The sequence below is a fragment of the Pyrgilauda ruficollis genome, unplaced genomic scaffold (genome assembly GCF_017590135.1).
Source record: "Pyrgilauda ruficollis isolate IOZ18807 unplaced genomic scaffold, ASM1759013v1 scaffold14, whole genome shotgun sequence".
NCBI lineage: Eukaryota > Metazoa > Chordata > Aves > Passeriformes > Passeridae > Pyrgilauda > Pyrgilauda ruficollis.
The window spans coordinates 4,501,389-4,527,369 of NW_024512543.1; the positions used below are offsets into that span (position 1 = coordinate 4,501,389).

General features: G+C 47.7%; 1 protein-coding gene across 3 annotated transcripts; it reads right to left on the reverse strand.

The window, feature by feature from the left end:
• Positions 1 to 1,821: 1,821 nt before the first annotated feature.
• CCDC177 (coiled-coil domain containing 177) lies at positions 1,822 to 13,398 on the reverse strand. 3 transcript variants are annotated; one of them, XM_041459991.1, is made up of 2 exons: positions 10,199 to 12,635; positions 1,822 to 2,151 (listed from the first exon to the last, which is right to left on the reverse strand). In XM_041459991.1, exon 1 carries the CDS (start codon positions 12,607 to 12,609, stop codon positions 10,711 to 10,713), a length of 1,899 nt encoding a protein of 632 aa, XP_041315925.1. In that variant the 5' UTR covers positions 12,610 to 12,635; the 3' UTR covers positions 1,822 to 2,151; positions 10,199 to 10,710. The 3 variants fall into 3 exon arrangements, with proteins under 3 accessions (XP_041315925.1, XP_041315924.1, XP_041315923.1); XM_041459990.1 differs by having other exon boundaries at positions 7,853 to 12,635; XM_041459989.1 differs by lacking the exon at positions 1,822 to 2,151 and adding an exon at positions 13,268 to 13,398 and having other exon boundaries at positions 7,170 to 12,617.
• Positions 13,399 to 25,981: the final 12,583 nt, after the last annotated feature.

Here is a 25,981-nt window from a genome sequence, read left to right on the forward strand (position 1 = left end):
TTCTTCAGTCTCTTTAGTACACAGTGCCAAAAACATCTAACCATCACAACCTCTTGCTCTCAGAGGGACAGGTTTGGAATAAGGGGGATGTGTGTACCCAAAAATGAATACCAGTTTTGCTGTGTTTCTCTTCCCCTGACACCAAAAGACATTTTGGGGCAGGTGAGAAGAGTCACACTGCATTTCCACGGCATCTTAGCAGCACTACTCCCCCAGGAACAGCAATAAAACTGTGGCCTGTGGACTTGCAATGACAGTTCAGCTCCTCATTTTGTTCCAAGCCCTGGCTGCGTTATCTGTCAGGAAGATAATTCCTTGACCTTGTGGTCAGGGGATGAGTGCTTTGCTTAGTGATTAAGCCACTGCAGTAGACAACATGCTGTGTTTAATCCCTTTGGTAGCTGGTCCTGGAGGGGGGCAGGAGGGGCTGCAAAAATACAGTGGCTTGCAGTGGCTTCTGGAGACCTCAGAAACGGTGGCAACAATGCAGAAAACTGTGGCTGTATGTGCCCATCCTCCTAAGTTAATTGGTGGCAGGCTGGAAAACAACCAGCCTATCTAGGGCACTATTTTGTCAAGTGATAGAGCCATATGGTGCCAAAACCCCACAGTCGTCTGAGGGCTTAGGCATGTCAGAAATCAGGGAGTCCCTCTGAGCACTGATCCTGTCTGCTAGCTAGCATATATAAAAAGAAGGTTTATAATTATTTTCCCTGCTGATGGGGGAAGGGACTCCTGAATAAACAACTAATCCTGCCTGATTTGAACTGGGAAAGAATGAGATAGAACCTTTCCTGCTGCTTCAAAGCTGTGGCTGGGATATGGCTGTGAAGCATGCAGCTGGCATGCTGGAATGCCCCACAAGCTGCCTTATTCCAAGCAAGTGCAGCAAATGCATCAGAGCATGGGTGCATGACCAGGTTTCAGGCTGTACAAATTGAGGGTTGAAGCCCACTCTTCCAGTGGTATTTAGGGTCCTGTCTGCACGTGAAATCAGGGAGAGCTTTGACTGACAGGGTCTCACCTAGGAGGTTTCATCCCCAGAGCCAGACTTCTGTCCCCTGCTTTTTGCTGTAATTCTGTTTCTTGCCTCTTCCAGAGAAGGAGACATGAGCCCACATCCAGCTTGCCAGCAGTGAGGCACTGTCATTTTTGAGGGAAGTCCCTTGGGTTTTTTGAACAAACCTCTCTTCCCAGGCTGTACAGCCATCACTGCATAGTTAAGGATTATGATTCCCCTTTAATCTGGCTTTTCCCTTTCACGAGGTCCCTGCCCTCTTTGGAAACAGCCCCAGCCTCAGATTACCTCTGGCTGTGGTGCCTCCTCTGTTGGGCACAGGAATGTGCTAGCTGTCACCATGTGCTTGCCCTTGGGCAATTGACCTTAGTAGGCAGGAGCCAATCCCGGGTCTGGTGGCTGAATCGAAATGGTTGATTACAAATAAAGGCGGGTATGGATCTGGTCTTTGCAAAACACTGGCAGCCAGCAATCCAGTTCCCTAATGAGAACAGGACTATGGGCATGCTCTGGGTCTCTACCAAACCCTGGGAGTTTGATATTAAATTTGGTCTTTGAGGAAGAAAAAAACCAAACCACTTAAAAAGAAAAATGAAAATTAAACAAAAAACCCAAAACGAAACAAAAAACTCCAAACAACAACAAAACCCCAAAACAAAAAAAACCCCAAAGCTAAATAAACAACCCCCAAAAAAACCCACCAAAAAAATCCCAACACCCTCCCCACACCCCACCCCCACAAAAAAAAGAGCAGAATTAAAACAGTCTTTAGTAGAAAAGTGTTTTTTATCCAGTGATCTTGAGATACATACCTCTTCTTAGTTCATCCTCCTGATCCTAGCACTGACACACAGTAAAATCTTTTCTCCGCCAGCCCAGATTCAAATACTAAAAGAGGTGCTCTTCATCACCTTCTGCTTCACAGGAGAACCCTAGGCACTCTTGGCTGCTGCCCTAGAGCCCAAAGGGAGGTGGTTTAGCTCAGGCTCCTTTCTAACACTGTGGGATGCTGCCTGACAGATGCCTGGAGCAGCACCCATGCAGGCCTGGGGTAGAGCAAGCCACTGGGCTGGGGTGCTCCAGAAGGCATTTCTCTGCTGCTGTAATGGAGGAGCCTTCACCAGGAAGGAGACCTAAAAAAATTCACAATTCATCATGATTTTCATGTAGGGTCCCAGTCTTATTTTCATTATTTTATATATTAAGTCCTGTATGTGCTTATCCCAGGCTTCTATTTTCCATCCTTACTCCCACCACTCATTTAAGACATGCTTCTTCACTGTAGTGGTATGAGAGCCATCATAGTTGGAGATGTCTAGAACAGTTTTCCTACAATTTTCCACTCTGGCCAACCCTAACCCTTGTTGGCAAACATCATTCCTTTCTCTCATGAGGTCCTAAGTACTTTCCACCATTCTTCATTCCCTGAGGGTACCTAAAATGTGTGAAGCTGCTTGGCCATGCATGTCTCTTGCATGAGACATATAAACCATGTCACCTGTGATTTTAGGGATATTTAAATAACTAATTTTGTTATTTCTTTCTTCTTCAGACATTCTTTCATTTCCTCTGGGGAGTAATTTTGTGCCTCCAATTTCCCCATGGAAAACCTTATGCTAAAATTATTCTCTGTACATCTGATCCACCGACTCCCTGGCCATCCTTGCCTGCTTGCAAGATGCCTCCCTGTACCTGACACTGCAGTGCGTTGCCATGGAGAGGACTCAGCCAGCATTACTGGGTCAGCAGGTACTGTACAGGGAGTTTATACAGCCCTGGCGTCAGGAGGGATGGGAAGGGCCCTGCAGGTTCCAGGAGACTCTGCAGAAATTCCCCTGGTAGCTTACAGCAAGTTTTCTGTGCATGTGGGGACTCACAGGCTGTGACTGAATCGTGTGGCAGCTACGTTATGGTAGAGTGGCTTTGCAGGGAGGGATCTGCAGCTTCCCAGAGACAGCAAGAGCTGCAAGAAATCTCTGGAGTAGCACACTGCAGTCTGATCAGAGACACTTGGAGAGGAGAGCAGCTCTGGGTGTGAACATCATTGCCTTCAGGAATCTCTACTTCTACAATTTTTTTGATGGAACCATAAGTAAAAAGCATTGAAATACCTGATTCTGCAAACAGATTGTGCAGGGGTTTTTTTTCAAAATTATAGGAAGCATAGAAAACTTCTGTTACAAGACAGAGTGCCTTCTGCCTGGAAAATATTAGGACTTACAGCATCCAAGAGACATAAGTTGGAGTGACAGCTACCATGACATCTATATATGGAGTATATTTACAGCTAACCTAAGATGTCAGGTGTTCTAGTGTTGCATAAAGCCCTGAAGCTCTCAGCTCGCCTACCTTGCCTACCTCTCTTTTCTGAGAGCAGGCAGGTCAACTCTGGTTTACTGAAACAATCCTCCCTTGGCTTTACTTCATCCTGAGCAGCAGAAGGTGAAAATGATAACAGAAAAAGCAACATGATGACGTATAGCTGTTACAACATACCTAAAATCCCTGTCATGACAGGTCATGCAGACCTTTATGAGCTAGGTACGAATTTACTGGTAGAGTCCAGGTCATAAGGAGAAGCTGGTGATAGGATGGATGTATCTTAGGATGCCAGCCTGCCCCAGAGCACCTATGTATGATGTGATGCTGATTGCAGAAAGGAAAGCTTCCCTTTCAGGCAAGAAGGGACACTGCTTCCTATGCCAAGCATTGATCTAAGCCGGGAGGGCAACAGCTAAGCACTTCCACTGGGGCTGTTAATGCTGCCCCATTCATGGAACTGTCTGGGAAAGCAATGCAGGGGAAGTACATTAGCAGTAGTGTTTGATAACTAAAAATAAAACAGTAGCATCCCTTTGCTGTGCCACAACACCCCAGTTCTTCTGTAGGTTTTCAATCTACTGCACCCAAAGCCCAGACTCAGACAGTTCTTGTAGTTGCTTGTGCACAGACATGCCCCAGTTTAAGGAAGAGCAGAGCAAATTAGTTTTCTTGAAGCCTCTGCAGACATGTGGAGACTTGGCGCACCCTATGGTCAGCTCCCCAGCTACCTAGCTGCAGGCAACAGGAGCAGGAGCCTCAGGATCTAACTGGGACACGAGGACATCTTGACAGCTTCAGGTGGAAGCTGAAAATGGTGCAGAGGCTCCTAGACTGTCTGGATGAGGGCTGCTGAAATTCCCTGATGAGAACAAAGTACCACTCTTCCATCAGGGTTCATGTCAGATGTGGACTGAGTCCACCCAGGCTGGCTGTGTAGTGGTCCCTCTATAGTGAAAATGGTGCCTGTTCATGGATCTCACATTTTCCTTGAAATCTGAAGAAACAGCTGTTGCTGGGAGGTAAACATGAAGCCTGTCTTGTCAGCATGTACAGGAGACAGATGTATAAGTAGCAAAGCTTGTGAACAGAGTGATCCCCTCCTAGGGTCTAAGAAATTGCACGCAACACAGCACTTAACAAAAACTTCACCTGCTGGGATAATATGACTTTTTCAGTAGGGAAAGAAGAATGCCTTTCAGCTTTACCTACACATCTGTGTTTTGTGCTCCCTTCCTCATTTATTTTCCTGCCTCTTATAAATCATTAAATAATTGTCAAAAATAGCACAGCTTACTTTGGAGGTGATTAAAAAAGAGATTAAATTATCACATTGCCCTCCTACAAACCAAAACATTCCCAGTAGTGCCCAACACACAAAGAGCCAAATCTCTTACTCCCAACTGTTTAACTTATTGTCTGACAAGGTACTTTTGTGCCAGCTGCTCTTCCTCTCAGCTGCACTGAGCTGCTTAAGCAGACATTGCTTTGTAAACACCCAGGAACACAGCGTCCAGCACCAGGGTATTGACAAATTTGTCACCCAGTCTAAAAATATCAGCTGATAAGTGAACCTCCCATCCCATTGCCTTGGTACTGCTCAGGCAGGAGGAAATTTCCACCAAGCTCTTGAAAGCATAAGGTCTGCCAAGCCACTGTGATTTACATAAATAATGAAAAGTTTAAAATATCTAGACTGTATTCACTCCTGGAATAACTCTGCTGGCCCTAGAGAGGTAACTAATGGGATGAACTGGGCCCTGTAAGTTTAATGTGCTGAAAGAAAGTGTTATTGTACGCTGTCACATAGAGATCTAAGTGATTCTAGCTAGCCAGGATGGTATAAGGATACTCAGTCCATGTTTACTCATTCATTTAACATCTCCATCTGTAGTTCCTGCCCATTTCTGCTAACACACCTTCCTCTCACCTTGTCCTGGGCTCCCAGTGCAGCTTTATATAATCTTCAGACACCCCCACTCCCTCCCCCAGTATTTAAAAGTGTTTTAGGGTTTGGAGACAATGCCCAGAAGTGGTGGCTGGTAGTTTAAAACCTTTCTCCTCCATGAAGCACCAGCTGCAGGTCAGGAGTCAGGGGAGCTGCCACAGCAGGGGCACAGGGATATCCCTCCACTGCAGCCAGAAGAGGTCAATTAGAGGACTGCATGGGGATTAGGGAGGACGTGAGTGAGAGCTCCAGCTAGATCAGGGAGGCCAACATGGCCTGGGGCAAATCACATCAGTTCTTTCTGCTTCAGTTTGCTTGTACTTAGGCTGGGGGCGATAACTAGTTTACCTCACAGCCAGGTCGAGATTAGATGCAGGGAGCTGCATAGAGCACATAAGAATAAAATAGCACTGGCAGTTTGGTTTTGTAATACAGGATGATTCTTACTGCCAGGGTGGTTTTGCAATGCAGAAGATTCCTTGCTGAATGGCAGGGATGTAGGAGATGAGTGCAAAGTTACCAGAGAAAGACTTGGGTCCTTTCAGACTTGAATCTTACAATAACAAGGTGATGTTTCACAGTAAAGATGCATGCTCAAAGAATGGGCTAAGGATAAAGAAGTCAGACCTAGAAACAAATTTTTTTCATGTCCTAGTGTTAAGAGGCATGTGGGATGTGGGGCATATTTCATTATGAAGGCTCTGAAGACTGGCCTCCCCAGAGTGCTGGATGGTGTCCATGAATCTCTTTCCAGATGTCCTGTGTTGGAAGAGTTTTGCTTCTTTTTTTTCTTGTTCCCAGTGTTTTCTCTTCAAACCACCACCTAGTAATTTCTCACCAAAAAGGAGGGCAGAGCTGCTGCCTGCCTAGAAGCATTATGATTTTCTGTACGTGCCTCTGTACTGGCTCTTCAGAGTGGGTGCTACTTGCTTCCAAGGACTTGTGGGCTGCACTCCCCCAAGCAGTTGCATTAGAGCTCCGTCGGCTCCCACCGCAACATCCCTGCACTGCACTGCAAAGCAGGTGTCTGGGGCTGACTTCCAGAAGGACGGGGCTAAGCCAGTGTCTTCCTCTTCTTTGACTATGACAGCCTTATTTTACAGCTATGCAGGCTGAATCCAGTCCTAACAAACTATATTCCCTTGGAGCTTGACTCAGCAAAGCTTTAGAGCTTACACTGGATTGCTTTGAAGGGAGCCTGTGTGATCTGAGAACAGATGACAGAGCACCTCTGCTCTCCTAGATGTAGTGGCTGCTCTACTAAACAGCACAGTCTCAGGTCCACAGAGCAGAACTTCGTGTGAAGACACCAGTTACCATCTGTAATGTGCTGCATCTAGCCAGCTTTGTATCTCATCCTTACATCTCCCTGCATCTTCTTTAAAACAAAACCAAAGAATGCCCAAACCAAAAAACCCATGTTCGAAATGGCATTTCAACTACTACATTTTTGTCTTTACCTGCAGAAGAATGCCCACAGCTGAAAGCAAGTCTTTCTTTGATGCAACAACTGCAGCAATGAGAAGCCATCCTCAGGTAGGATATGGTAAGCCAGCCTATGTATTGCAAATTCTGTTTCCCACACCTCCCTGTCCAGCCTTGGCTTAATAAAGACATGTAGATGTCTTTAACTAAGTCCCCTGTCAAACCTGTGAGCACTGCATGTTCAGCATTTGTTTAGCAAACAGGATTCCCCTGGTATCAGGAGAAATTTTAGCACAGAATGAGTCTGGAGCTCCATAAGCATCCTAAGAGGAAAACAGATAACCAAGGCGAGAAATGTAATCCTCACATCCCTCTTATTCATGTGGAGAAAGAACTTAGTATAAACTGGCTTAAAATTTACCTTGTAAAATATTAACCAGTGGTGGTGCAGCTGCTCCTCCTAACAGCTTTTAGACATATCTGCCAAATTCAACCTTGACAGACAGAATGAGTTTTAGTGATGAATTCTGTGTTAAGAGGAAGCACACGGCTAGGATTGTTGGCACTCTCTCTGGCACCGAAGGGCTCCAGTTTCAGCCCAGATGCCATTAGAGACTAGACAATCCACATAAACAAGAGTTTCTGAACATACAAAATGTGTTCCATTGTGTTCCAAAATTCCTCCACAGCTCAGCCAAAAGAAACTGCTCCTTAGTGCTTCTCCTCCATGTTAATTGCTTTTTTAGTTCTCCCTAACCTGCAGCTCAATTGCAAAAAAAACAAAACAAGCCCCATCTAAAAGGGCCATACCTTTTACATGTGACCCACTGTTTAATTTCTGTTCCTACAGATATCCAGCAGTAGAATTCCTTCTCAAATAAACAGAAGCATAAGCACACCTAAGAAATACCTCTCATGCCTCCATCCAAACTGCTGACTTAAATTTTCCATGCTGCAGTTTTAAACTCATAAAAGTCACTGAATTTCATGGACTTTGGACTTTAACCACTACAGAAATAAAAAAATATCCATACACAGATCAGTGTCTTTTGAAAAAAAAATATTTTTTTCTCAGATTGCACATTCAAAACTTGAGCTGTACACTGCACAGTAGAGGAACACTAGTTTGCCAATCCAATTACCTTCATGTAGGTTTGTGTTGATTAGTTCAGCTGTAGCCCCAGGGTGTCAAACTCAGTCAGCAGCAAGGGATGGACCCCAGGTGTAATTACAGTCAGTGGCCAAGACATGTCTCCTGGGCTGCAGAATGTCCATCTGGAAATGCCCTTGTCAGAGGGAAGTTTGGACAGTCTTCAGGTAGACTGCAGTAGAGCTTTAGGGAAAACATGCTCCTCCAGTTAGAGACTGCCTGCTCATTCACCCATCACCATTTGCCTTCTTTCCACCGTTTCCCAGCTCTCCCCCTTTTCCCTCTCTTAAATGAACCAAGCAGTGAATTTCAACCCCAGTGCAACGACACAGGAAGCAAAACCCCTGGTATACATGCTGGCAGGCTTGCTCTGCAGCCCTAAAGGCTACAAACTAGATGAAACATTGGCTGTGCTGGAGTCACTGCAGGTGTCATCCCAACTCTACTGCTGTCAGGGAGCAAGGGCAGTTTTGCAGTGGATGGACTGGGGCCACTGGCCATCTCTTTTCTAGGTCTTTGCAGCTATGAGGGCACACATAAAAATCACTGAGGCACGGACAACATGTGGAGAAGTCTGTGTTTTTTCAAGGACCTTGTCCAGTGTTAGAACAGGATTTGTTTCACTGTTCTAATTGCTGCTTTGAGGATGAAGTTGAGGGGACAGACTCCCTGCTGGAAACACTAATGCAGTTATCCTTCCCACAGTTACCAGATTTGGGTGTTAATGCTTTTCATGGAGGGATGTTTTACTTTAATAACCACTCAAATAAATAAATAAATAAATACATAAATAAATATTACTTTGTACTTTATAAGCAACATTTGTCCAAAGTCTTTGAAGTGCTTTGCCAATCAGAGTATTTTCCTGTGAATCCCAGGAGCCCAACTCTGCTTCCGTTTATATCAATAGGAGCAGGTTCAGCCTCTGAGGACTTGCCTGGCATTACACAGTGAGCCAATGACTGACAGAGCAAACATTGCTCAGGTGCCCTAATTCCTACTTTCATGCTGCCTGTCCTTTACACCACCAATCATACTTTGATTCAAAGATCAAGTCCTATAAAAATAAAAAAAAAAATCTATGTCTTAATTTTCAACACTGTGTAATGTCTCTAGCCTTGCAGGGCACCAAAGTGTATTTGGTCTATTGTTAGTGTTCATTTAACAACTTCTTTAAAGCCTTCTAGGAGAGCTCTGACCTGCTATTACCTCCTGGGAAATTCTGGTAAGCAATCTATGCATGCTAGACTGCATGTCTGTGCCATATGTCAACCCTCTCCTGGTTGTCTCTTCTACTATGTTGTACGTCAGAGACATCTGCAAAGAAACGAGATCCTGTCTTTTCTTGCTGCTTCTCCTCCATGCTCCAGTTCTGACTGCTATCACCAGAGCAACCCAATACGGCGTCACAGATGGTGGAACAGAGAGGTGATGCTGCCTAGAGCCAGAAAGAAACCAAACCAAGGTGCCTGCTTTGGATGTGTGCTTACAACTCCAACTCAGCAAAGAGTAACTGTGGAAACCTGGAGCAGAATGCTGTTGTACTTGAATGCTGTGCACAGGGCTCAGGTAGGCTTTTCATATTTCTGGTGTATTTAATTGCAGAAGGACTCAGTTCCTCCTAAATGGTATTGAGTTAGCTCTTATAAAAAAGACATGATCCTCATCTAAGAGAATCTGTAATGTACCTTATTTTGTGCATCTACTCTTTCTTGTGCTCTACGTAAGAATACAACTCTTAGCACCAGTGGCAGAGAAATGCTGCCCTGCTCAGTAGACACTGATAAGAGCTGGGCAAACGTGTCATTGTATGCAGCTCATGAGAACTATAAGATTGGAACTCTGGAGAACATCTGGTCCAACCTCCCGCTCAAGACAGGGCAAATTGGATAAGGTGGCTGAGGGTCTTCTTGAGTTTTGAGAATTCCTGAGGGTAGTGATTTCCATTTACAAGTGACCTCTGTGTTTTCCCCAAAGTCCAGATTCCACAGGTTCATTCATTTTTATATTTTAATGAACAAGTGGCTTGTGTGGGTGCTCACCGGTTTGTGGACTGTCCACAAATTTCTCTCCTTTTTTTCCTGCTCCAAAAGAAATGAGGGAATTCTACAGACGTTGGTAAGAGAAACTTGGAAAGGAGAAGGAGAGGTGAGGATACCTTGGGAGGGGTAAAAAAAGCAAAAAAGAAATTGGGTTTGCGAGCACTTTCAGACAGCTTCTGCCCAGCTCTGATCATGATGTCTACTTACATGGCCTCGATCTGTGCTTTCCCTAGCTTGGTACTAGCAGCCAAGGGGCACCCAGGGTATATGGCATTCTGCACTCCAGCCTTCCTCACCTTCAGCATGGGATTGCAGCAGCTTGGAAACTGCAGTCCTGTAACTTAACCCAAACTGCCCATCACTCCAGGCAGAATCAGCTAGGGTGGTTTTGGTTCTTTTTCAGCAGGCTCCAGTAGTCAGCAACCTCTGTTTGCATTTCCAGCTGGAGAGTGCAGCTGTAGTCATCTCTGGTGTAAACAATCAATCAGTAACTCAGAGGCTTCAAGCAGATTTTGCAGCCCTCTCTGAAAAAATGCATGTGCTTGTGGGGTGGAGGACAGAAAAACTTGCTTCCTCTCTGCAAGGATGACTGAGGTCAGTTTTTAAAACACACCCAGAACAAAAGATGTATTTAAAACAGTACGTGAAATAGCTGCCACATTTTTGTGCGGTACCCTGCTCCCCCAAAATAGGAAATTAGGGTGGATGTTGGTTTTCATTGTTTTTTAAATGCTCATGCCACGGAGCTCTCTGTCACATTACGATGGACAACCAGTGGTGCATCCTCACTCATCCATGACAAGATCTTTCATTTCTTACTAAGCTGAGCATGCAGTTCTGCTTCGAAGGCCATCTTGTCAAAGGTGCGCGTGTTCGTCTCCTCCCGCACCTTTTCCCGGACATGGAAGGATGCTCGAGCAACAGACCTGGCATTTTCTAAAACAGTCTTCTTCTCCTTGAAGATCTGCTCACTTCTCTCCAGCTTCCTCTCTATAGAGAGGAGAATTTCCCTGCGCCGTAAGTCCTCATACTGTTCCACCTTTTGCTTGTTCATCTTCTGCACCTTTTCCTTTTCCAGACGGCTCAAGACCACTTTGCGGGCTTTTTCTTGGACAGCCTCTTCAGCCACCTGGGCAGCATGCTGGAGCTTTCTCTCTGTCTCTCTAGCCAGTGCTTCCAAGTGCTCCTTCTGCTCTCTTTCCTTCTTCTCTGCTGCCAGTTTAGCTCTCTGGATCTGCATGTCCTCACGCCGGGCCTTCTCCCTCAGCTCCTGGTTCCTCTTCTCCACAAGTTGTTCATAGTTCTCCTGAGCCTTTGTCAAACTCATCTTCAGGGATGCCTTCAGCATTTCCTTCTCTTCTGCCTCCTGCTTGGCCAGTTCCTTGAGCAAGGCCTCATGCTTCAGCTTCTCTGCTTGGTTGAACAGTCTCTTTTCCTTCTGCAGCTGCACCTCCTTTTTCAGCCTCTTCTGTGCAGCTGTGGACAGCTTCTCTTGCAGGAGCTGCTCCTCTCGCTCCTGGTGCTCCTTCTTGACCTCCTCCTTTGCCTTTAGGTTGAGCTCTTGATGGAGCTTTTTCTGCTTGTCCTCCTTGATGGCCCTCTCCAGCCTCTCCCTCCGCAGCCGCTCCTGCTTCTCCGCTTGCTCTCGCCACCTCTCCTCACACACCAGGAGCTGCTTCTGCTTCATCAGGGCAGCTTCCTCCTGCTCCTGGTTCAGTCTCCCTCGCCGCTTCTCCACCTGGCTCTCCCACATCCGCTGACCCTGCAGGAGGGCCCTTTGCTTCTCCTTCTCCTCCTGCTCTTTCCGCTGCTCAGCCAGGCGCCGCTGGCTGTCCCACTGCAGGTGAGCTGCCTGCCGCTGCTCCCGCAGGATGTTGGCCTCCTGGTGCTTGGCGATCATCAGTGCCGCGATCTTCTTGTCTCTCTCTGGCACCTCCGAGAGACCCTTCTTCCTCTTCACCTCCCTGACGATCCTCTCGACTCTCTGGGCAGTCTGTGGTGAGTGGCTGAGGTCGCCCAGGCTGAAGCTGCGCCCCAGCAGAGTCCCATTGGCGGCGGCTACCCCCCGACCCCGGCCGCACACCTTGCCCCCCCGCTCCCGCAGGCTCTCCCCGCTGTAGGACGACGAAGCGCCCGACTCAGAGGAGGTCTTGCCCCAGCTACCCTCGCGCCGCTTCTGCAGCGAGTCCAGGGAGTGGCTCTTGCCCTTGGCACCCCTCGATGCCCTGGCCTTTCCCCCGCCATGGGTCCGGGGCCCGCCGGCAGCTGCGGCCGCAGCCCGGGAGGAGACGCGGGCGGCGGGCGAAGGCGGCAGGCTGCCGAGGGGCGCGAGGATCCGCCTCTTCTCCTCGCGGATAATCCTCTCCCGCTCCTCCCGGCACTGCTGCAGCTTGCGGCGGCGCTCCCGCTCGTAGGCCTCGTAGAGGCCGGCGGCCACCCGCATGGAGCGCCCGGGCGCCTCTCTCAGCAGGTCCCCCAGCGCCCGCGGCAGCAGCTCCACGGGCCGCACGGCGCAGCGGGCGCAGGCCTCCAGCGACCGCGGGCTGGTCAGCACGTACCGGCTGCCCTCCGCCGCCGCGCAGTCGAAGTTGTACAGGTCCAGGTGCAGCAGCGGCGACTGCTCTCCAGGACGGGCCGGCTCTCCCCCCGCTGCCCCCCCGGGCGTCGGGCAGGGCTGCGGGGGAGGCTCGGCCGGCGGCTCCACCATGGCTCGGCCTGCGGGGCAGAGAGCGGCGGCGGGTGAGCGGGCGGGCAGCGGGCGCACAGACCCCTTTGTGTCCCCGGGGCAGGGGCGGGGAGCGGCTGGGAGGGGGCGGCGAGGTGTGCGCCGGGGGTGCCTGGGCTGGGCTGTGTTTGTGCAAGAAGGGGGCAGGTTGCGGCAGGTGCTGGGCGCGGAGGGGCAGTGTCCGGGGCGGAGGTGCCCGGGGCGGGGAGCCGTGTTTGGGCGGTCGGGCACAGGGGCGTGGTGCGGGAGCCTTCAGGACGCGCGGGTTGCGCCCTGTGGTGCGCGCGGGGGCGTTTGGGGTGACGGGGGTGTGCGGGGTGACGCGGGGGCGTTCAGGGTCCTCCGGCAGGTTCGGGCAGGGGGCGCAGAATCGTTCGGCAAGGAACGGGGGTGCTGGGGGTGCACGGCGTGTCTGGCCGGGAGGGCAGTCTGGGCGGAGGGTAGCCGGCTATGAACGGGGATGCCGCAGGTGCGCTGGGCTTGGCGGGCTGGCGGACGAGGGTGTCCGCGCGTGAATGGGCGAGCGGAGAAAGGGGTGCCCGGGGGTGTCAGGCAGGGCTGGCAGCGGGACCGAGACCTGCTCCCGGGCCGCGGCGCAAGACGGAGCCCCCCGCCCGCCCCGGTCCCCCGCGGAACTTACCGGGCGGGCGCGGGCGCAGCCCCGCTCTTTGTCTCGGTGCCGGCGGCCTCGGGGATCAGGCGGGCGGCGGCGGCTCCTCCATGGCACCCCGGGCCCCGCGCGGCGCCCCCAGCTGCGGGGCGGCGGCAGCGCTGCGGCCGGGCGGGGACCCGCCCCCGCCTCCCCGCCGCGAGGGGCCGGGCCCGGCGCTGTGCTGCGGCGAGCGCGGCGCGGGGCTGGCTCGGGTGGTGGGTAACTGCCCGGCCCGCCAGGAGACTGTCCTTCCCTGCAGGCATCCCCGCTCCTTGTGTGCGCATCCCTTAATCCGTACGTCCTGCCTTGCACCTGCCCCTCCGAGCTCGCGTCTTTCCCTGCAGACCATCCCTAAATGAGCGCTCGTGCCCCGTTTTGCACTGTACCTGCGCACAAACAGGCCCATCTGTATTTACCGTTAATATAGATAAGGATAAAAAGGGTGTAAAAAAGAACAGGAGATGCTAACCCAGTTTTACAGATGGCAAACTGAGCCCCAGGGAGATGAAGATGCCTGCCTTGGGCTGCCTAGGGAATTCAGGCCAGAGCTGGAAAGGAATGGCAAAGCTCTCAGATTTCAGTTCAAAGCAGTTTCTGGCCGTGAAACCTTATTCCCTTTTGTGCTAGTGTAAGCTATTTCTTGATGCAAAGATGTGTCACGCAATACAGTACACCTTTCTGACCACTTTGAATGTGGTGCTTGCCATTACTTTGAAATATCCCTGGTTTCTACAGGAATCCTGGGCTCAACAGCCTCAGAGGAGTTGAGAAATGCTTTGCTCTGGAAATACCATTCAGCCAAAAGAGGATCGCTGCTGCTTGTGGAGCTGCAGAGCATCTGTGCCACTTAGTGGAGCAACTCTGATTTTTTCAGGCAGAGGACAGGAGTAGTAAATGCACCATTAGTCACTGTGTTATGAAGTCAATGTTTTTCAGCAATTTCTCATTTAACTTCTACAGGTATGTCTTAATATGCTTTGCTTTAATAAGGAAGGATATGGTACTCATCAAACGACTTTCCAGGATGGCCCAGGACAAGGATACAGAGCAAAAAAAGACCCAAAAAGGGCTTGGGAGTTCTTAGCAGAAAGCTGATGAGCTGAAGGTTGGTTGTCATTTCATATTGTACAGGCAAAGATGATGTACTGATGAATGCACAGGGTAATGATGCATCCACAGCAAGTGAGCAAACTCCATCAATAAGCCATATTGACTAATCTGATCTCATTCATTCATCATCATGATAGTCTGCAGGGGACAGTTATAAAGCTTGGTTATTACTCAGGTGAAAAATCCTTAGGCCAGGGAACAGCTCTGCCATATGAAGAGCCCAGCCTTCTGGCTGATAGGGCTAACCATTAATACTTGCTGTAGCTGTGGAGCCATAGCTGTGTTCCCTCCTCATGGGAAGTATTAAGCTGGTAAGTGCATATGCCAGGTAAGGTGTAGGCTGCTCCAAGCTTTTGGCATGTTGCTTTTTCAGCCTTCATCAGGACTGTGTTTGGGCCTTGGTCTTTTCAGGTTTCCATGTGGATCTTTTGGAGCCCTGTAAGTGGTTTCCCAGATGCAATTAAAAAGAGATTTATCAGAAGATTTTTAGAAGCAGCTGGATGTGACTTTAGGAGACAGTAACACACACTATCCAAACATGGAGTCATATCCCTACCTCACCAAGACTCAAGGAGTTTTGGGGTGGGGAAGGAGGAGATCACTGGAGGAGTTTAAGTGGATCACTGCTAGTGAGTAATTTTTCCAGACACAATTATAAAGCCTAATTCTCTGTTGGCTAGATATGTCTAGAAATCTGTGTGCTCAGGTGGAGCAGTACTATAACGTTATTCTTTAATAAACATTTCCAATTTTGCATCACTACTAATGATAGCAAGAGATGCAGGGCAGTGGAAAACTGGAACTACCGACTGAGTGTGTGTAAATTTTTGTATCACTTCAACAAATTCTTCCATATGCCTTCCATTGCTCATGTATTATTTCCTTTCTTCCCATCTAACTTTAAAACTGCCCATACCTGGGTTCTGCTCTGCTCTCTTCATCAGAGCTATTTCACAACCTACTGCAGCTCATTGGTAAAAGCTTTTGAGTTACTTTCAACTTTGGTTTTCTCTCTCTTTGTTTTGACTTCTCTAAGTAATTTGCACTCCCTCCTGCTCGGGTGTATGCCTTACAAATGTTTGTAAACTGTTTCTATGTCCCCTCAGAGACAAGGAACACATAGTGTCACTACAAATCAATCCCCCACAGCTGCACATGGAGCTGTCGCCTTCTGTCTCCTCCCAGTGTGTCAGACTCTCATGGTAGCCACAGCCCTGAACTGAGCAGTGGGTTCCTGCCCAGCACTCAGCTCAGTGTTGCCTGGCAGGGTAGCTGTGTGCACATTCCTGGTGCCAGTGCATTGCCTTCCTCCTCTCTAGCTAATTTCTTTGTGTCCCCTTCTCTAATTTTCTAGCTTTCCTAAGGCTAGATCAATATAGTCTGGCTTTCCAGAACTCTTCCTCCTCTGCCAAGAGTAGATGAATTATTCCCTCCTTGCTAAATAGCTTTTGTTTTCCAGGTTGAATCCTATCTTAACCCAGTTTGCAATTTGTACTCTCTGTCTCAGGATTTTTATACTGTTGTTGGGACAACCCTGACCTATTGTGTAGCTACCTCAACTCTCAGCATATTCCCTCTTTCTTAGACTCTTCCAGATTTTGCACCAGAATATTCCTGCACCTTCCTGAGCCCTGTGGATAAGGGGAAAGTGACATCCTTGGGGAGAGGAGATTAAGGAGGCCTCTGACACAATTTTACTGGTATCTCCCAGGTATATTGCCTTTCTCTTCCTAGCTGCTGCTGGGACACAGGCACCAAGCACCTGCCCAAATATTTCCCTTCCCTGTCCACATGCAGCTCCTGCCTCTCTCCCAGGACACACCAGAGCCTCTCCAGCTCAGCCTTCTTTGGTCAGCTGGATGGTTTAAGCACTAATTTAAAACTTTAATGAGGCATTCAGTCTAATGTTTTACTGATCCCCAGCGCTATGGTATCCCTGGTTCCTTCCCTCTGAACATCCACTTGTAACATGCCATATTCTTTGTTTACAGTCCTGCAGCCTATCCACCTGAGTGATTTTACAGCCTGCTATGTGATAATGCTGAACATAAAGTCCCATTTAACTTTATACATTGGGCTTGCCCGATAGCTAAGGTCCAAAGCCCAGCATGCCACAATGTCAGTGTAACAACCTGACAAAAGCCAAGTCCTGTGTGAGATTTCAGTGTTGGCTCCTTTTTTACATTTCCCATGCTTTGCCTTTGGTTTTTGTCACTCTGTGCTTCTGCTCTGCCTGCAGTCCTGACACAGCTTGCCTTTTCCTTCCTCCATGGATGGCAGGATGGGCATTTGCTTTCTTCCTGCCACCACAGACTGCCTGCTGAGAGACATGGCAAGGTATCCCTCCTCTGTTGCCCCCTGCCAGGCTGTTCTGGTGTGGTGAGTGCACAGCATCCTGAGAGACTTCAAAGTAACTGCCCAAAGCTGAGGTACCATCCCCACCGCTCACAGCCCAGAGGCTTTGCCTAATGTTGTCATCTGTGGCAGACCCTCATCAGAGTCTCTAGGGAAATGGAGCTTCTGGCTGGGGCAGATGCCCAGAGCAGGGAAGCAGAGAAGAGATGGGGCACGAGGAGGTAGCTGGGAATGGTGACATATGGTGAGGGGCGATGCAGAGGGCTACTGCCAGAAGCAAAATGTTTGGCAGCCACGGGGGACAGACTTGCATTGCAAATACTATCTTTCACTTTAATATAAAGCTGGAGTCTAAGGCCAGTGTGCTGATGGTGAGTTGTTATTTGTGTTCATCTTGCTGGGAAACACCATTGTGTGTGCTGTTTGCTGTCTCACTGAAACCAGTCAGTCCTCAGCAATGAATAGATTTTGTTGGTCCCTGGCTGAAGGGATCTGCAGAGAGTTGTCTGGCTCTGTGTTGAGGACTGGCAGCAGTCTTGCTGCATGGATGGTTTCTTGAGGTCATGCTGAACAGCTCTCTATTTGGCTTTGTGCAAGTTGGGCTCATCTGCAGTAGTTTTATATTTGGGTAAACCTAGTCATTACCAGGGCTGTTTGAACAAAACTATGGTAGGCTGGCAGAGAAAATGAGGGGAAAAAACCTTGTCACTGCATATTTCCATGGAAACAAGTATAGATATTAGGGTAGATTTTATCTGGATTTTGAAATATTCTGTTGTCAGTGGTTATTTCTGGATCAATTAGAATGTTGGCATATATTGGCAGAAACCAAACCTCAGATGTGTCTGTTGAACCTAATGCATGCAGTTCTCCTGGTCAGGCTTGGCTTCTTTAGAGAACTCATGGGTCATGAGGGAGTTATGGGCCCTTGCACACAGTGAATCATGGAGGATTTGGCCCCAAGGTCATAGAGCAAACTTCAGATGAGGTAAACAAATAGCTGAAATGAGTATGAGGATGTCTTTGTTATGAGAGGTCAGAATACAGCACTAGAGTGATCCATTCAGGACTACAAACTATATGTGCGTGAGCTACTCTACATATACATATAGTGCAGTGACCTGGAATAATCTCTAATAAGCAAGTGCCATTGAGTGTAAACTCAACAGGAAGGTTACGTCCTAATGCTACATGGTTACATTTTCAAGCTGAAACTGAAATGCAATTACATCCCATTCGTTTACTTGAAAACTGTTGGTTTTGAGCAAATGACCAGTCTTGCATGCTGCTTCAGTTTCCAAGCTGCGCTATTTATTCTAGCACAGCCTGGAAATCACAACATGAAGCTATTGAAGAACAGTAGGAAATGCGACATTGCTGGTGATGCTCTTCCAGGGAAGTAAAATGCAAAGTGTAATCAAACAGAACAAACTGTCAGATTAAGACTGGAGATTTTAAATTATTTTCATTTAAACTAATCTGAGGTGTTATTAGCTGAATAGTAAGATTATTTCTCTTTTGGTATGATTTTTACCTTCACCACTGCTTGGATTTTATCAGTTAGGTATTTTTAGAACTGCAGAAATCTCAGATCACTCCTCCTTTGCCTATCGGAAGCTACATCCGAACATAGTATTCTAGGATCTAGTATTTAATGTTCCAATTTAAATATGAGCTGCTTTTCCATTCTTGGATTGTACTTGGTCTTGCCTGATGGTGCTGTGCCAAGGAACTGGCAGCCAGCAGGAAGAGATTTGCTGTTTCCTTCTACTCTCATCTGGGAGTGATGCCCAGCAGGGAGCAGGAGAGGGGTCAGGAGCTGGAAGCCGGACCTTTCCTTGTTTTGTTATCCGTACAGCCATGTACACCCATGCTTACGGAGTGTAAAGGATGTGTATGGGGCCCACACACACAGCCTGCACTGGTGTCTCTTGTGGCCTGAGGAGAAAGGCAGAGGTGTTAAACCCATGATGCCTGCTCTTGAATTCAGGAGAACTGGAAGACAAATATCCCACTCATGAAGGCAAAGTGAACACACATGGGCAGGGTTGCATCACTCTCCCACATTAGGTCCACGGGAGGTAGCCCAGGCCTGAGTTGCCCCTGCTGTTTTAACACTGTTTAACAGTGACCTGAGCTACCAATGCTGCCATGACTGTGGCCAAAGCCCCTTATGAATAATTCTGCTTAATTATGGGTGAATGTCTGCAACTGAAACGTACTACCCATAATGATAGGATTACATTTAAATTCCTCAAGCTATACCTACAGTTATATACTTAAATTTTGGAGGGGATAACCTCTATTATTCTTTTACAGCATGAGCAGGGATTCTGAATTCCTTAGGCATCAGAGAGCATCTGTGCAGAACCCCAGAGGCCATACCAGTTCCAGTGCAGTTCAGAACCCATCATGTGAATCCCATATCAGCAAAACCTCCCCAAGGGGGAAACTGTTCTACCTGAAGAATGAGTAATTGCAACTGGAGACAGTGCCAAATAGATTTTTCTTTTTCAATGGGCTGATTTCTGGGAATAAAGCCAACTGGAAGACTGCTGGAAGAAAATCTTCCTAACTGATCATATTTGCAATCAATTTTTTATGCCAGATGTTGCCTCAGAAAATATTAAAGTCAGCAGACAGTAGTTCTAGTATGGAACTACAAAAGGGCTGATTTTTATATAAAGAAAAGAAAATTAATATTTGCTGCTTTCTTGAGGTGTGCAGAGTCTATATGTAGCCAAACAATGCAAAATCATGTGGAAAGAACAGGTGGGAAACCAAGAAGTTAACAAATGTCCTGTAACAAAAACCTACTGTGTAATAGAAAGACTTCTACCACTACCCTTAATTTTGAAGAATTAGTCAAGAGATGCCTGACTTTCTTAATTTAATTTTCAGAGTTGACAAAGGAGGAGCTGAGAGTAAGTTGGGATGCTTTTTGGGAAATCGTGGAACATGAAGTTGTTGGAAAGAAGGAAGGGTTGCGAACAATGGATGTTAGGCGGGAACAGGTTCAGTTCTTTGCTTGTCACTTTTTTTCTAAGCAAATGGTATGAGTTGGTATCTATGGGATCTGTACCACCCTCTTCCATCTGTGAAGAGGAATAATAGCACCTTCCCCAGGCAGTGCATAGTCAATGTGATAATGAAGCCGAATAATAAGTACATTTGATAAACTTCACAGTGGGAGGATTTTAAGATGGTTGGAAGGTAACTTAAATTGCTTACAGGATTTTATGGTGAAGGAGATTTTGTCCTTCATCATCTTTGATCCCCTTTACCTCTCTACTGTAACACATAAGCAGTGATGCAGCTGCTGCATCACTGAACGTACTAAAGGGGTTGGGATGATGGATAGTTTACCATAGCAGTTTTGTAGAATTGGTGCTTCCTATACATGTGTATATAGGTCAGATCCTGCACTTTCTCTCCTTGAACTAACAGGCTCACTGTACTCAGTGATTTTGGTTTTGTTGTACAATTTTTTTCTTCCAACTTTCATGCGTTTTAGCACAGTGTAGGGATGAGATTCATGACATGGTGCTAGTACCGGTCCATGGCACTGAAGAACACCACAGTGTGAGATACCTGTGCCAGATGGCTGCTGTACAGTGGCACTGTGTTCAGGCAAATTGTTCTGCTGGGTTTTGAGTGTCATTCTCTGGGACAAGGGGTGGGTGCTGATTGTACCCAAAGCAAGCAAATGCTAAGAAGGCAAATGTGATCTTCTGATTTATTGGGCAAAGTGTCTCTGATAGAAAGGGAATACACCACTGGTTTGCAAGATACTGAGGAGATCCTGTGCAGAACACTGTGTATTATTCCAGTGTTGGGAAATCATGCAGGCAAGACTCTGGTGTTAAAAAAGATTAAATTAAGTTTGAGACAGCAGGGCTAGTTAGGATGATCAGTGAACCAGTGAGCTAGCCTTAGGACAGGGCACTAAAAGTGCTTCTATCTTTGAGCCTGTAAAATGAAATTTGAGGCACGATGTGGCAGACCTTTAAAAATATGCAAAGGACCAAGCAATTTGCTCAGCCAGTGCCTTTCATGTATTTTCATTTTGCTCTGCTAACCCAGGGACATGTCACAGTCACCCTCAGAAATGCAGACTCTGAAGAAAGTGCTCCTGTGAAAACCAGGGTGGTTTGGTTGTTGACTTCAACCATAGCAAGACCTACAGGAAACTCCCTTTTCCTTGCTCTGAACATTTAGCCCTTAAGTGAAGTGGAATTAATACCATTGTGCTGTGTGGCTTGAAACTAGCACAACTGGAGCAGAAGTCAATTTGCTGTATTTGAAAGAAAATTAATTAAGGCCTCATTTGTTTCCCTCAGAGAGAAAAGCTCTGGGTAGTTTCCAGGAGATGATTTTTTTTTTTTGAGCTTCTCTGGTACAGTCCTATATGTACAGAACAAATGTAGTGCAGTTTCAAGACCCAAACTCCAGGTTGTGAGCTGAGTCTTCTTGCTCCCATGACAGCATGACAGCCCTGGTGACTGCTCCACAACTATATGCTGCATTTCAAGTCAGAGAAATAAAAAAAATCTATTTTAATAAATAAATAAATGCAGTGCATGTTTGTGGTACTCCGAGAAAGGAATTGTCATGGCAAGGATGAAGCCAGGTTTAGCCTTACCTGTTCTTCATCAGCAGACTGTGAACTCAAGTGCCCTAACAAGGCAAAAGGGTGGATGGTGTGCCAAGATTATCCTTTTATTCTTGTTTTTCCCATGTTGCTTTAATAGTATTTTGGAGATGAGCTGTTCTATTTACATCTACTCTGAGTATTAATAATGAATAATGCTCTGCTAAACACAAAACATGTGCGTGGGTTCTAGTGTATGATTCTAGAAGTGTAACTGAGGGCTAGCAGGCCAGGAGATGTGTGCAGAAAAAATGAAAGCAAAACAAGAGAGGTACAGTCTACAGGAGGCTAATGGGCTGTGAGGATTTCGAAAGCACTTGAAAAACCATTTACTCCTGCACAAATCCCATTTCAAACAGTTACCAATGAATAGGTCACAGAGGTGTTAGCAGCAAGAAGGCAAAGGAGGAACAAGGGTGTGTGTGGCTGTCATGTATGCCCAAGTGGGAGATGCTGTTTGCTAGAATGAGGCCTGGCATGCTGGCAGCTCCAAGAAACAAAAGGATCTCTGGTGTAATGCCAGCTACCTGCTTTCCCATTGGAATCTTGATGTGGGGGGGGTTGATGGAAACAAAAATGTGAGTAGCTCTCCTGCATCTTAGCAGTAAGAGCTCTCTCTGAGAAAAAAGGGTTTGTGAGAGAGTCATCTGAATCCAAAAAGTCTTTGATGACTGAGCTGGGAGCTCAGGGTGTCTGTAGCAGCCTATCCTTAGAGTGAAGCTGTCTTAGTCTTTTGGTTTGCTGGCTGGGCAGCAATGTGGAGGAGAGAACAAATGGCATGGAGCAGGTACAGCACTCCCTCTGTGGCTGCAGGGGAGAAGGAGGTCACATAGGATGGTAACATTACCAAGGCTCATGGCCAAGGACAGATTGTGTGACAGTCTGAAGTAACATTATCTCTTAGATTGTTTTTTCTCCTCTGATAGTGCTTAGACTGTCATGAGACCTTTTCTAGCTGAGCACTACCATCAGAAATCATATTTTATCAGTGGCTTCTCTCAGAAGTGATTTTATTTTGAAATTGGAGTAATGTTAGATATGTGGCACCTGAACAGAGTTCAGTAATTTTTGAAGTGGTATTGGGTTTGCATGGCCAAGCTTTGGTAGCACTGGGGAGGGGTACAGGGGTGGTTGCTGTGAGAAGCTGCTATAAGCTTCCTTCAGCAGAGCCAATCCCTGGTGGCTCCACAGATGGATGTGCCTTTGATCAAGGCTAAACACCAGTTAGAAATGGTGGAAATGCCTGTCCTCAAAGGCCTGCACCCCGTGGAAGAGTGACCCACACTGCAGCAGTTTGAGCAGGACTGTTGTCTGTGGGATGGACTCAGGTTGTGGCAGTTCACAGAGAGGTGTTGCTTCTGCGATGGACTCAGGTTGGAGAAGTTCATGGAGAACTGTCTGCTGTGGGAGGGACCCACAGTGGAACAGGAGAAGGATTCCTCTCCCTGTGCAGCGTGAGAAGCTGTGGCTGATGAACTGACCATAGCCCTCATTCCCTGTCTTCCTGTGCTGCTGGGGGAGGAAGTAGAACTCGAGAAGGAGGAAGGGGTGGAAGGAAGGTGTTTCAAAGGTTTTATTTTACTTATTATCCTGCTCTAATTTTTTTTAACTAAGAAATTCAGTTAATATCTCTAATTCTATCCTGGTTTTGTCCATGCTGGTATTTGATGAGTGATCACTCCTGGTCCTTATTGCAACTCATGAACCCTTTGTTTTATTTTCTCTCTCCTGTCCAGCTGCAGAGGGGAGTGACAGAGGGGTTTTGGTGGGTGCCTGGAATCCAGCCAGCATCAACCTACTACAGAAGTCCCATGGGAGGGAAGGAGTGGGCAGATGTGTGCAGGAGGGTAAGAAGTACCATTTGTTTTCACAAGGTTGTGAAAGGCTTTTGGCAGTTTGAATGGCAGGATACAAATTTCAAGTCTGGGATTAAAACTATGTTTGTTTTATCTGATTAATCCTGTGGCAGATCTGGATCTGGAGGGCAGCCACTGTCCCTGTGGGGTCTGTCAAGGTGTGCAGAACAGTATGCATTTGCATCACTGTGAGAGATGTTTTATATTGTTGTAAAACATCTTCTGTAGCCCAGCTTCCACTGCCATCTCACTGCTGCAGGTTTGCCAAAAGAACCAGGGCAAAATGTGGTGTGGGCTGTCTCACTGCCCCCATGTACGGGCTGCCCTTTTCCCCAGCCCTGTGCTAGTCAGTCTGACCAAATCCCATCCGTGTCTCTGCCAGAAAGGAGTGTATTGATGGACTAAGACTTATGTCACAGTAAAACTCTTCTGTGGAGTAAAAGCAACATCCATAACCACTGGATAAGAAATTAATTATTTAATCAGGTGGGGCCACACTAAATAAGCATGCTTTGACCTTCTGGTGGAGTTTGGCAGCTTTTATGCTTTAAAATTTCTATTACTGAAAATGAAATATTTCAATTATTTATTTTCATCTCCATTCAAGCAGCTGGAAAATAAACATTGGGAAAATTGTGCCAAAATACCTGGGTTGAGACCCTTTGTGCCTTGGGGAGAGGTGCTCTGATAGTAGCAGCTCCCCACCTTCCTTTGTTGACACGTGTAATAATGAGAAAACGTTTCACCTCCTTCTTCAGAACCTGGAGCCTGAAAAGATTGGAACCAGTTGGTCACAGGCATTTGCCTGGAAGAAGGCTGTAACTGTTTTGGGGGCAGTTGCTGGCATTTACTTCCTCTGAAGCATTAGCAGTTGGCTATTGCTGGTAACAGGATGTTGGATTAGGCTGGCTGGTGGTCTGATGCAGTGTGGCAAATCCAATGTAAAAGGCATTAGTTAATGTCTGTGTGATACTTGGGACATTTAAGATGGTCTGTGAATGCTGATTTCTGTGATTCTACGATACACTAATTTGGCTGTGCTTATTTTTTTTTGTTTGTCTGATGCCTCAAAGGAAGAATATAGTGGTTTTTATTATGGCTTGATGCAGTTATAAAGAGAAATATGTATGAATGAAAATTATGGAAACAAAGTAATGCATAGAAATAAAAGAATATCTAAATGTTAAAATAAAAGTTGAACTGATTGAAGCTAAAAATGTGATGAATTGGCCCCTAGTGAGAGGTCGTTTTATTGAGAATTTGCCAGGAATGACACCTTTCTCTGTGCATTAATGCCATGAGCAGAGGGAGTACTGTGGCAGCCTCTTCACAGCTCTTTTATTTCAGAGGTACAAAGGTTTCTGAGCTTTTCCTTCAGGCCCAGGACAGCTGCACTAACTGATCAAAGCACAGCAAAACACAGGCCAATATTTTCACTCCGTGCCTTCCATGATTGCATCTGAGATGTCACAAAAAGAACAGCTGTGTGAATCAGCAGGTTTGCGTGCAGCTCTAGCTCCCACTCTTCCTTCCTGCCTTTAGGCATGTCTTCTAGATGATGATGTCGTTTTTTCCTGATTTTTGGTGTTGAAGTGTTTACAAGGGGAGTATTTATAGGGAATGTTTTGCAATGTATCATATTAATTTCCTACATCTGATGAAATGATGGTAAGCCATTGGTAAGCTATAACCTGTTATGGGCTTTTACTATGAATGATCACTGTACTATTGCAGAAAAATAGGTAAACTTCCCTTCATCTTTCCAGTAGAACTACATATGGCTCTTTCCCCATATAAGAGGGAGAAGAGCTCACTCTCCACAGCAAAATATGAATAACGTAGCAGATTTATAGAAGGTAGGTGTTAATTCAAGCAATAGAAAGGAAAGCAAAGCAAGGAATTCTTCCTTGATTCCCTGAAGGCACTTTTGGATACAGGAGTGTTGCCTTGGGAGCAGCTGTAAAAAGCAGATGGAGAGGAGGTGGCAGGGCGTAAGCATCCCCCTACTCCTGTATGCACTAAACCCCTGCGAGCATGAGCGTGACCTCCAGCAGCAGCCCAGCCTGGACCTTTCAGCCAGCAGTCTGGCTCTGCTGGTGCTGCACAGCAGGACGGACCGCGCTGTGCCTTGTGCTGCCTGTGCCACCTTGGCAGACCGTCCCCAGCGGAGTGCGGAAGGGTGTGCCAGCAGGGGAGCTGGCGGGACGGGGCAAGAACGGGCTGGCAGGAGCGTGCCTGCTGCCAGAGCACTGGCATGGCTCCAGTGCCGCCGTGGCAAGCAGCGTGCCCATGGCTGAGTGTCCGCACTGCCCGAGCTCTGGGCTGGCTCCGCAGCCGCGACAAAGGCCAGGGACACCCTCACCGTGCGCTGCCCCCGCGGCCCGGCGAGAAGGGGCTCGCAGGCAAGCAAAAGGCCGGGGCTGTGCAATACCGCTCTCCGCTGCTGCTGCGGAGCGCTTCTGCTCCGGCACAGAGCGGCAGAGGCCGGAGCGGGCTCCAGCTCCGCTCACAGCCGTTGTTCTCCGGTGCCGTGAGCGAGTGCCACGTGTCCGTGCAGCCGCACGCCGCCCGGCGGAGAGGCGAGGAGGCTCGCAGCTCTCCCGCCGGCTCCCAACAGCGGCCGTGGCTGGATGCGGCGGGGCGGCGCTCCGGTCTGCTCCGCCCCGTCCTGTCCTGTCCCTCAGCGGCGGCGGCGGCCGCTCCCGGGCCGCGCTCCGCCCCCCGCGGGCC

Bases quoted from the DNA above. Each gene is read 5' to 3' on its own strand.
- CCDC177 (XM_041459991.1), bottom strand. From the start codon at position 12,609: ATGGTGGAGCCGCCGGCCGAGCCTCCCCCGCAGCCCTGCCCGACGCCC.